This window comes from Rattus norvegicus, chromosome 9 (assembly GCF_021556685.1).
Source record: "Rattus norvegicus strain SHRSP/BbbUtx chromosome 9, alternate assembly SHRSP_T2T, whole genome shotgun sequence".
In the NCBI taxonomy this organism is placed as follows: Eukaryota; Metazoa; Chordata; class Mammalia; order Rodentia; family Muridae; genus Rattus; species Rattus norvegicus.
Genome location: NC_141542.1, coordinates 129,125,216 through 129,137,755, shown reverse-complemented (window position 1 = coordinate 129,137,755; position 12,540 = coordinate 129,125,216). Strand labels below are relative to the sequence as shown.

The 12,540-nt window shown below is 41.3% G+C and overlaps 1 protein-coding gene and 1 long non-coding RNA gene across 5 annotated transcripts in view; both read right to left on the bottom strand.

The window, feature by feature from the left end:
• LOC120094817 (zinc finger protein 431-like) overlaps positions 1 to 6,520 on the bottom strand; it is a 41,395-nt gene extending 34,875 nt beyond the window's left edge. Inside the window, exon 1 of one of the 2 annotated variants that reach the window (XM_087569076.1) lies at positions 6,372 to 6,520. In XM_087569076.1, coding sequence (XP_087425202.1) covers positions 6,372 to 6,431 — 60 coding nt within the window. In that variant the 5' untranslated portion in view covers positions 6,432 to 6,520. The remainder of the gene's footprint in view (positions 1 to 6,371) is intronic. The other variant, XM_087569077.1, reaches the window with a different exon arrangement.
• Positions 6,521 to 9,192: 2,672 nt separating this feature from the next.
• LOC148003919 (uncharacterized) overlaps positions 9,193 to 12,540 on the bottom strand; it is a 30,151-nt gene continuing 26,803 nt past the window's right edge. For all 3 annotated transcript variants that reach the window (XR_015629920.1, XR_015629916.1, XR_015629921.1), the window contains 2 exons: positions 11,668 to 11,728; positions 9,193 to 10,412 (listed from right to left, as the gene is read on the bottom strand). This is a non-coding gene — a long non-coding RNA (uncharacterized LOC148003919). The remainder of the gene's footprint in view (positions 10,413 to 11,667; positions 11,729 to 12,540) is intronic.

Below are 12,540 nucleotides of genomic sequence, written 5' to 3'. Positions count from 1 at the left end.
TCCTAGGATTAGGACTACTTACTAAGAGCAGAGGGGAATGAAGGGTTAAAATTTCTAAAAGTTAGTCCTGAACAAAGTCTGACTATGCCTAAAAGAATTTGAGATAGGGCTCCAAGGACACTGGCCATCTGGAGCTACCCCTGGAGCTACCTCCCTTCCCTTCCTTCACTCCCTGATACGAGTCATCCCTTAGCTGAGCGAGATAAGACACCTTGCCCATACTGCCAAGATGCTAGAATGCTTTGTTAATACAATTCCGCACAGAAAAAAAAAAAATAACTGTACACCCTTTGTACTAACCAATCTGTTTTCCCTATATAAGCTCCGGCCTAGAGAGGCTCGGGGCTGGACTCAATCTCCTGTGTGAGATATGTGTCAGCCCGAGATCTCGTAAATAAAACTGCCTCTTGCTGATTACATCAAGACTGGCTTCTCGTGTTTCCTGGGGGTACCCCAACCCGTGACTGGAGCGAGAGTCTCCCCAGAATCTGGGGGTATTTCACTTTCACTAGTTTGGAGTGTGGAATTACAATGCTTTTCATTTCATTCCAAAGGAATACTCATAATTGTTCTTAAGAAAAAATAATGTTTCAATAACTATTCAAACAGAAATAAATGAGATGTTGCACAAAATCGCTACATGAACTATATTATGCATTAAGCCTAAATAAACCAATGTATAAAAATATTAAATGTTTAAACGCTTTCTCCAAAGCAAAAATGAAAGTGTTACCATCTAAGTTACTGAAGGCAGAGAAAACAAAGAGCCGAGTCAGTTATCTAAGACTTTTACATGTTTGTTCAACTCTAATTTATCGTTAGTATTTAAACTCAAACAAAACAGTCAATGTGGTTCTTTTTTTCTTTTCATTTTTTCGGAGCTGGGGACCAAACCCAGGGCCTTGCGCTTGCTAGGCAAGCACTCTACCACTGAGCTAAATCCCCAACCCCTTCAATCTGTTTCTTAACCTCGTTTTTACTTCTTCATGCAGTATGACTCATTGGCAGAGGGCTCTCATGACATCCAAATAAAGCCACTTTCTGCATTTTTATAGCATACTACAATAGCACATTTGCTTCTCATCTATAACAACTCTTGCTACAGAAAGCTTGATATTTCATTTCTCTTCTCCACATAATGTTCTAAATAAACATTAGGAAAAAAAAAACCTTTGAAGGAGATTGTTTCAGCTGGATTCTCTGCTTTTTCCCCTTCTATACGAATTTGGGGGGAATTTGACCATGGACTAGTACTTAGGAAATAGGTTCAGGTAAGAATATTTTCATTTGGGCTAGTAACCTTCCTTTTCTCTTATCAAACTGATGAGCCCCTAGAAACAATGATCACAGGACTTTCTGCCTTGTTTGTTCCTTGACCTAGAATTGACCTTATTATTTGCTTGTACTAAAAATGGTAGAAAAGCAGACTGGGAAAAATAAACCCGCTTCAGCCTCAGCACTGGCTAGAATCATGCTATATATTGTCCAATTTTCTTTTTCCTTTCAATCCTCACTCCCTCCCTTGAGACCCTGTTGACTGACTGAGTTGACTTGGTCACCCTTCATTTTCAAGTGCTACCTACAATGTTGACAACATGGTTCAAGCTCCCATATCCATCTGATAATAAGAGTGCATTAAAGGTTAAAATTATATGGGACAAAGAAATGGGTTGATAATGCTTAAGCTATAATTACATGCTGTTTTATGACCAATAAAGCACTGACTGTGAGAGTCTTTACAAGTGCATAATCCTTTATCCACTCCTTTAACCCAAGGCATCCTAGGTCGCCTAGAGGTACCTAGCTTGTCCTCAACAAATGAGCATTGATGTTATTTTCATATTTAGGCAAGTATGAATACAACTGCAAGAAACATGAGCATTCTGGTACTTTTTAAAACTAATTTCAAGTGCATGGAAACTATACTGAGAAGACTGCTGGGATCCATGGCAATTCTGTCATTCTCATGAGAAGTTAGTGTTGGTATGAGGAACCGGCTTTATGGTTGCAGGTTGTCTCCAAACCCAGCGATAGCAGTGACGTCACCCAGAGGTGAAAGGGACCTGTGCATCTGTTGTCATATATTTCCAGTGTCCTCCATCTCCCACCCTCGTCTGCAAGAAGTTATGTCCCTACCCAAATAAAAAGCCAACCCTTCCTGACCTTCACCCCTTCTTTCTCTTTTCCTCCTTTGTCTCCTCCCCTCCTTTGTGCATCCCCCATCCCCAGCACCAATGAAAGTCTCTCACATGGAACTGTACTGGCCAGGTGTGGTCTGTCTGGGCACGAGCCTCGATTCCCATACAACACTCCATAGGATGGGGATTGCTTGGGTGTAGGTATTACGTACACATGTATCAGAATACACATGTTAAACATGCACAATTTTATATCAACTATAGAAACACAGTCTTAACTAGTTTTAGTAGGTATCTATGGAAAATCCCAACGTACTGCTATCAGACTTTAGTGCTAAGACACAATCCTGTGTCACATCCAGATTTATTGTCCAATTCTGGACCATGCTTTATTTTCACTCTTTTTTCTTTCTCAATTAAGTCATACTTATAAAGATCTTGTCTACGTGAGCCTAAGGATGAATTCTGTGTCACTAAAGTCTACACTAAAGTCCTCTTTCTATGGCTTTGGACATTATTTCACATCAGTTTCAGTTTCGCACACATACTATATAGCTTGCTAAATGAATTATTATGTAGAATATCTTTTACCAAGTTATATAACTGTAAACAACACCATTATAGTGATGTTAAAAAAGGAATGTTGGGTATGTTCAATTTGCAGCAAAATTCAAAATTTAAAGAAAACGTATAATAATATGTAACAGGACAGCTGATTTCAAAGCTATTTGCCATGTGAAAAAAACGTCAGAATCATCAACAGGATTATGAAGAAATAGTACACATTTTGGCACAGTATAGATTCCATCTATACTTACCAAAGAGCTACAAGGATCAAAAGTTTTAGCACATTTGTGAAAAAAGGAGATGTAGAGAAAAAAAGGCAAGAACATAAGCCCCAAATTATAGTCAAGTTTTAATCAAAAGACCTAAGGAAACTCAGTCAGGAAAAATGTGAATTTGACCAATATTACCTATGATTGCATGTGTATTCAAATGGAAAAAACATAGACGTCCCAACTCCCACAAGAATAACTCAAACTGACCACTAAACTGCTATATTTCTGACCCTCGGGCCACTACTGGCCCCACACTCTAGAGCTCTCTGTGTGGAGGTGGTAAGAAAGGAGGGTTATGGCTCTGCGGCTCCCAATGCCCCCGTGTGATCTCACACAAACCCAGCCCCCCTGAACCCACACACAAACGAAGGTTGAAGAATAACTTAATGTCTGCTTCCACATGATGCCATATGTATTTTAGTAATGATGTAGAATCTGCCCTGCCCACCTACACCCCACCCTGCACACCTGAGAAACCTCTGCATCTCAGAAACTCCTTTTGGACTCTGGAACTGAATTTCCCTGAATCACTCCATTCACTGTGACTGCTGATAGTGGAAAGGTAAAAGGATTTTAACCAAGTATTGCCAAAGGATGATTCTCATAACCTCATCCCTATATTCTGTGTATATTTTGGAGAATTGTTTGTTAACTTGTGGCTTTGCTTTCTCTGGCACTGTGGGGCATAAAAATTTTGAAAAACAAACTCGAGGCAGCTGTATTAACCAGCAGTCCCCCCAAATCTAACTCTTGGCTTTGCATCTTCACTACCCCCAGCAGAGACTGTTCAACTCACGATGCTGGGTCGAGTACAAGGAACTAGATTCAAGGATCTTTTTCTCCTCCATCCTTGTTTCTCTCCTATCTGGTGTTAGGGGGTGAAACGAGGTTGGGGGGAGGGGGGCTGAGGAGGGGATTAAGAGTGGGGAAAAAGAAACCACAAAGTAGCAAAGACCAGCAAAGATCCAGTTAGTTGGGTCTAAAATGCTAAAAGAGGATCTAGCCTAGGTAGATTTTACAGTCCATGTATGCTGTCACCCTTAAGTTTGTTTTAGGTTTAGTTTCCAGGTTAATTTTTTTTTTCTTTTTCTTTTTTCCGGAGCTGGGGACCGAACCCAGGGCCTTGTGCTTCCTAGGCAAGCGCTCTACCACTGAGCTAAATCCCCAACCCCCAAGTTTTTTTTTTCTTAAGATTTATTTATTTTATTTATATGTTAGTACACCGTGGTTCCCTTCAGACACTTCAGAAGAGAGCATCCCATTAAAGATGGTTGTGAGCCACCAAGTGGTTGCTGAGAATAGGATCTGTGGAAGAGCAGTCAGTGCTCTCAACAGCTGAGCCATCTCCCCAGCCCATTTTTTCTCCAGGTTAAGTTTTGAACAATTTAAATATAAACTGGAGGCTACAAGGCTGGCCACTTAGATAGGCCATTTACACAGCAAACATTTCCGGGATATTTCTTAAGTACACCAGTGCCCTAAAACAGTAGGTTAGTGACAGTGTCCTAAGTGGAAGGTCTCAGATGAAGAAAAACATAGGAAAAGGAGAAGCTAGAAAGTATAAAATCTGGGGTGGGGGTGGGGGTGTCTTAAGCTAAGACATTAAGAAGAATGTCACCTTGTATATGGTTTACATGAGGGAAATGGAAAGAAACGGGAGACATCTATGAAGTCAGCAGAAAGATTAAATTACAAAGTTAGCAGAAACATCATATAATGGGACACACTCAGGAAAAGTCTAATCAAACAGTGCTGCACAAGGAACTCAGTGTATTTCAAAAATATTCCTTACCAAGTCTGTAGTGGCCTTGGCACCCATAGTCCCACATGGTGGGAAGTGTTGTTGTAAAAATGTAAAAATAAAAGAGGGTATTGTTGGTCTTTTATCCCGCTAGGTATCTTGGCAGAAACACATCCCAGCCACACACGTTCCTACACTCAAAACCCCATATACAGAACACACAACACAATAATCTTAGATCCAATTGGTAAGATATAAATGCCGACTTAAACATACACAACCCGGTACCATCCATCCCTTAGGAACATTGATAAAAACCTGTAAATACACAGAGCAGACTCTTAACATCACCTGCCATGGCTTCTCCCCCTCTCCTCTCTCCTCTCTCTTCCTTTCTGTCCTGGTCTCCTCCTCTTCCTTCAAACTTCTCTCCTGCCCATCCTTCCTTCTCCTCCAATGACAGGCCTCCTTCTATCCTGTACTTGCCCCTCACCTGTACTTTACAGATTCAATGGGGAGGTGGTTCAGGTGAAGTCACCTGAGTTCTGAGTGTGTGCCTAGGCAGCTGTCCTTGGGGCAGTGGAATTTGCATCAAAATACACAAAACTTCAGGGCAAACCACAACAGGCAAGAGTTGTTTTCTCAGAATCTTAAGCAACCCCTCCCAAATGCCCTGGCCCCAAGCATATTCCTAATTTTAGGGGAGCTGTTCGATCTCTATAACCAGGGCCCCAGGGAAAGCTCCCAAGGACTAGGCCCTAGATGGTTACTGGCTCTGCCAAGCATGTCCCTGAGTCTCAGAAGGAGCTCAAACAAGGGGACCTCAGGAAAAGGAGGGAAAGCATAGCTTGATCAGGCCAGCACTCAATAAACAGTGTTTGTTGTTGTTTTAACTTTTCTAATGGTTGTCACTGGGTGTCATCTTGACCATGTGGCAGAACTATACTTTTCTCAAGAAGAAAACTAAACCTTTCTGGCACACCAGGCCTTACTGTTGATTGTGATCCTGTAATGCCCCATTGATCAGCTTGTTAGAGGCCTGCTCTTTAATATGGAGATGGGCCTAGTGGCTGGTGGCAAATCAGGGTCTGGTGCCATATTTCTGGACAATCCTGGTGAACAAACTTGTGTATCCTAGCATCCTAATCTCTAACAGGCCTGGTTAGCTTACTACTTACACGTGGGGTGTTTTGCAGGCAGTCCTCTCTCAGCTAAATTCTACTTAGTGTGCCTTGCTATCTCCTAACCTTTAGCAAATCCTTTACATCATCAATTCTACTCTTTCATTACAGCTTGATATTGGATTGCTACCCAGCACATGAGATGCCTTCCACAACCTCCACAAAATAACTCCAAATTGATCTTACACCTTAATGTTAAATGCTAAGAACAGAACTTGTAGAAACTAGGCTTCTGAGTTTGGGATCACGCCAAGGATCTTTCCATACACAAGCCAAATGCTCTGCACAGTTGCACCCCTACAGGGAAGTTATTCAGAAACTGCCTCTGGGTCCAGTGAGTGGCTAAGACCTCACAGGTAGTGGCCAATTCCCACTCAGCCTGGGGTAAGACCCACCAGGCCAGCTTCCACAGCTCAGTCCCCGCCCCCCGCCCGCCGCGCCGCCCGCTGACCGGGCCCGCCCGGTCTCTTACCCCTTTGTTTGCCGTGACAATGTGCTCACCATGTCGCAACTGTGGAGCTTGCCTGAGCATGCCGCACAGAATCCAACCGCAGGACACAAAGCACAGCAGCCAGGACCATTTAAGAAGGCTTAGCGGCAAAGCGAATCCTGCAACAAGACACCCGGAAAAGCCCGCCTTCTCTTCTGATTGGCAGGTCCATTGAAGGATCTGATTGGCCAGTCGTCTTGAGTGACTTGAGAACCTCCATAAGGGTTAGAGTGAGCTGAAGATACACTAAGGATACACAGTTCTCGGCCTAAGCTTCAAGCCCAGGGCCAGACCATTTCCAGATCTACAGATTTGCATTTCAGTAGCACTTGTGCCTGTCCTCCAATAGCGTTCTCATCTGTCTCCCCGCCCATTCCCAGGAAGTACCCACCAGGCCACCTACCACGGCTCAGCCTATTACTCCTCCCTTTTGCGGGCAGTGACCCTGTGCTCACCAGGTCCTCACTTCAACCTGAACTCAGCTCACAACATTCAATAGTCTCTTTCCTTTCCTCCTCCTGGCATCAAGGTATACAGCTTGCATAACCCCCATACTCAACTTGCAGTGGGGTTATTAATCTGTCCCACAAGTGGAAGGGTGCCCAAGATATTAACAATTAAAGGGAGATTTGAGGAAACAAGAGTTTTGTTTTGTGGCTGTTGGGATTCAGTCCCTACAATCAGCTGACCTTCATATATTTAACACACCAAAGCTGTCTGGGCCTCCAGGTTCTCCCAGCACTCCTCAGTCCCCACCTGTAACAGGGCCTGTCTGGCATACCCCACCTTGTACCTTGAACTTTCCAGTGCAGGGACCGAGTTTTCCCTTCCCCAGAAGCTCTTCTTATAAAATCCAGAAATTTTGTACTCTTTGTCTTTCTGTTTCTCTGCCTCTCTCTCCCTCCCCCTCCCCTTTCCATCCTTCCCTCTCTTCCCTCCACCTTCCCTCTCACCCCCCCCTCCCTGCCTACTGCATTTTTCTCTCCCTGCTTGCCTTGCTCACTCTTTCTCTCTTTCTCCCCACCCTTCGTTATCCTTACTCCCCATATCGACTTTTCTGACCGCTTTGGGACTAGTGAACTCTTATCCTTGGGATCAGTGAGCCCACTAGAGAATTGCCCCCAATAAACACTCTAATTTGGCATGGGTTGAATCCTTCGCGCTGGGCTTAGGTAAACTGCAGCTACTTTTCACTGGTAGGTACTAGAACCCTGGGAGACAAACCTTGAGGAACACTAGTGTTAGCCAGCACATCCTCTTCAGTGGGAAGATAAGCACACATTCACACACAGAACTGTTTTAGTAAAGGTTCTCTAGATGAACAGACCTGATAGGATGAATCTCTGCATGTTGAAAGCAGATTTATTAGAATTTTCACATCGTTAGTCCAACGATGGCTAACGTGGCATGTATAGGGGTAGGGAAACCTATATGTGAACATAGCCAGACTCCTTCAGTAAAATCCCAGGGCTTATTTTCTTGAAGGATATCATTCCTTTGGAAATGACTCCTGTTCTCTCCTTGACTGCAATGGAGGGGGCGGGGGATGTCTTTCTCAGTTCTTCTGTCTTGTCTTAAACATTGGCTATACCTTGTATTCAAACTGACTACATGTGGAATTAACTAAAACTGAAAGAGATTGGGTACAGTGTGGGGATTTCTCTTAATTATAGCTTTTGAAATGTGAAAACCCTTCTTCAATCTAGATTTTTTGAGTTGTTAAGATCCACCTTTACTCTAGGCCACAGCTTTTGGTGACAGCCCACATATATAAAGAACACTGAAGATGTTAGCTCATTCTCTTTGTCTACTTACCTTACCTCTGGCTAGCAAGTTCTTTCTTGCCTTTTCTTCTTTCTTTCTTTCTCTCTTTTCTTTTCTTTTCTGGCATTAAAAAGCCTACTTCTTTGAAACTCTGGTATATACTGAAGACAGACAGACATCCAGCCACATAGACTGAACCACATTGGATTCTTCAACTTTCCGTTGGTAGACAGCCACTGTTAGTGAGACATTCTAGTAAATCCGCTTTCAACATGCATACAGAGATTCATTCTATCAGTTCTGTTCATTAATAGAATCTTTAGTAATATAGCCGTGTGTACATGCGTGGTTTTTGTTTTGTTTTTCCACCGTTCCACTGAGGAAGATGTGCCAGCTAACAACTGTGCTCCACAGTGTTTGTCCTCTGTTTCCTGCTTTTCTCACAGGCTTGTCTCAGACCTACCAGGTGTGAAGTAGCTGCAATTTACCTGAACCCAGAATGAAGTCACAAGGCTCAGGGAAATTGCAATGCCAGAGTAGATAGGTTGTGTAAAACCTAATCCTCCACAATGGGAAGGCCCAGAAGATATGCCCTTCACGAATCCTATAAGACGCAATCTGGTGAGAGGGGCACCACTGTAGGATGATGTCACTGGTGAGGGGCAGGTAAACAATATAAGGAGGCCTGTCATTGGAGGAGAAGGAAGGATGGGCAGGAGAGAAGCTTGAAGGAGGAGGAGGAGACTAAGAGAGAGAGGAGACTGAGAGAGGGGAGAAGCCATGGCAGGTGATGTTAAGATTCTGCTCTGTGTATTTACAGGTTGTTATCAATGTTCCTAAGGGATGGATGGTACCAGGCTTTGTATGTTTAACTGGGCAATTATATCTTACCATTTGAGTCAAAAGATTATTGTGTTGTGTGTTCTTTTATGTGAGGGTTTGAGTGTAGGAAAGCATGTGGCTGATTTGTGTCTCTGCCAAGATATCTAGCAGATGTCTTGGGGCACCGAGGTGCGGACGTAGTGGGTAAAAAGACAACTATACTCCATTATGTTTATAATTTTACAACAACACACCACACATTTGAAAAGCAAAGAGGCTACTGAATTCACCCCAGGTCTTTGTTAAGTGGGAAGAGATTACCATGGGCTTTGACACAGGAGAATCCTATCACTGAAACACTCATACTCTGGTCCCTGCATGGCCCCTGCCAGAAAAGGCTTTATCACACTGCTATATTCATAGGGTTTCTCTCCAGGATGTGTTCTTTCATGTATTTGTAGAGAACTATGATATACAAATTTTGGGAACAAGCGAAAGAAACGTGTTTTAAGTACAGCCTTTTTGTTGCTGGACTCTATTTAATCATGGAATGAAACTATGTTAAAGTTCCTAGGTTCTAGGGGAGCTGGAGAATTACCAATAGCTGAACAGCTTCTGTTATTCATCTTTTCTTTCATAAAACATGACTATTCTCAATGGCAAAAGAACAAATGGATATGATTGGTTAGATGGTAACACCTATATTCTATATCCATTGACACTGTACAGTCACATAAAGAAAGCCCCTATCCCTAAATGCAGAGTGGTGGAAAAATGTATCTGTCACTTGTCACAGATGTTTGTGGTTTTCAAAATTAAGAGCTTCATGACATGGGTTGCAGTTGAGCTCCTGAGTATATTCCACAGTCCTGATTGATCAGATTGATTACAATAAATTCTTGTCATCTGCATTGACTTGGTATTGGAGTTGTATTGGTTCTAAGTGGACTCATAAGACACAGGCTGTACCACATTGCTTACATGCGTAGAATCTCTCCAGTATGAATATTTTTATGATGATGAAGACTATATAAATGTGCAAAGTCTTCACCATATTAAATACATTCATGAGGTTTCTCTGCAGTATGAATTCTTTCATGCCTTTGAAGATGACTTTGACGTACAAAGGCTTTACCACATTGGTTACATTCATAGGTTTCTCTCCAGTGTGTGTTCTTTTATGTATTTGGAGATGACTATGACGTGCAAAGGCTTTATCACACTGGTTACATTCAAAGGGTTTCTCTCCGGTATGTGTTCTTTCATGTATTCAGAGATGACTGTAATGTGAAAAGGCTTCGTCACATTGATTACATTGAGAGGGTTTCTCTCCAGTATGAACTTTTTGATTCCTTTGAGGGTGACTCTGATATGCAAAGGCTTTATGACATGGAGTATATTCAGAGGTTTTTCTCTCCAGTATGACTTCTTTTATGCCTGCAAAGATAATTGGAACATGTAAAAGCTTTACCACATCATTACACTGATGAATCGTTTTATCTGTATGAATTAATTTTACAATTTGGTGAAGAGGAATCATATCTTAATGTTTATCACTTTATTTACATTCATGGTTCCCACATTTCGGGTGGTTTTGTGTCTTTGAAGATCCCTGTGAAGGTAAAAGCATTTATTACATAGCTTACATTGATAGCATCCTTTTTCTATAAAGTTCATCACATATTTGCAAACAGGAATAACTCAGAGTTTTGCCACACTAATTACATTCATAAATTTTCCTTTAGTATGAACCATACTGCATTCAGAAAGTGGACCAGGACAAATAGAAGAATTTCCAAATTCCTAGTACCCAAAGGGATTTTCTGCACTGTGAATTTATGGGTGAATTCCCAATTAAGTTGAAAACTAACCAATTGTAAACTTGTATCATACTCAGAAAATCTACTAAAAGTGGGGGCTACTATATATCTTCTAATTGTTCTGGGAGAGAAAGAGAAGTACTTTGTTTCTTTCAATATCCCTATACTCATATGGCTTGAATCCATTGTGACATAAGATATATCTGTCTAAAAAAAAGAGTAACAAATAAAATAACAAATGGGAAAACATATTGCGTTCAGACTATGTTCCTCATAGACATGTGGTATAGGGATTAAGGTTTCTCGACATCAACATTCTTGATTCTCATAAACTGCCCCTCTCACTAAACTTAGCAATGTTACTACAAGTATATGAGGAACCCTAGCTTTACCATGGACTTTACCATACTATTCAGATAGTATAAGATTTGGACATATATTTATCATCTACTCAGTGTGACTAACCTTTTGCGATCTGAGTGGTAAGAGACTAAACAAATTGGCAGTTCTTCAGCATAGCTCTAATGGGACTATGATACAAAAGGGGGGGGTTGGGGATTTAGCTCAGTGGTAGAGCGCTTGCCTAGCAAGCGCAAGGCCCTGGGTTCGGTCCCCAGCTCCGAAAAAAAGAAAAAAAAAAAAAAAAAAACAAAAGGGGATATCTGTTAAGACACTGTTTCTTTCTTAAAAGAATGCCTTGCAAAAGAAAGTCAGATACCTGACATTGAGGTACATGGTTTTGTGAGAACTTAATAATCACTGATATACTTAAAACAGTACTTTTTTACACTGTTGCTTTTCTTTTTAATCTTCCAGAACACATTAAAATTTCTTCAGAGGCATATTCATATCAACTTGCACATGAAAATTACCTTCCACGTCTTCTGGAACATTGACAATGTTCTTCAATAGTATAGTCTTCCCAAATGTAACCTAAAATATAGTGCCAGAAAATGTACGATATATTATTGGAAATTAGGCAAAATTTAAGTTACTATCTTCAGTGAACCTTAGATCAATGTCTAACTTACTCACATTATTCTTCATTCTCAATTGATATTACAGAAAAACATCAATAACAAAGAAACAGTAGTGCCCTCATTTTAAAGAGTGAAAGAAAATTCACTGTCTTACCTATAGCAGTGAGGTTCCTAACATTACATCTTTGTAGAGACTCTTCTGAAAAGGATCCAGCAAAGCCTACTCTTCCTAAGTGAAGTTCATATGCACATCCTCATAGGTCATTGCATTCTAAAATATCCCATCCAAGTGTACAAGAAAAAGCATGATACTGACAACACAATAAATGTATACTTCAATAACAATATAGTCAATTTACTTCTGATGTATCCCCCACTTATTTCCTAAGCAGAAGTCTTATGAAATTGCCAGGTCATTTTAGAAGAAAACTAAATGAGGTTCATCTCTGTCATTTCCTTGCTCTTTGAGTAAGATATATCCTTGCAAAAGAAATGCCAATTAATACATGCACACACACACACACACACACACACACACACACACACACACACAGAGAGAGAGAGAGAGAGAGAGAGAGAGAGAGAGAGAGAGAGAGAGAAAGGCAAACAGATCAACAGTACTACGTACACATTAGGGAAATTGTATGAACAAATACTAATTGCAAAAAATGATGGGTAATCTGGGTGTATTGGCTCATGACTTTAATTCCAACATTCAGGAGGCAGAAGCAGGTGTACCTCATTGATTTGGATGCCAGCATGGTC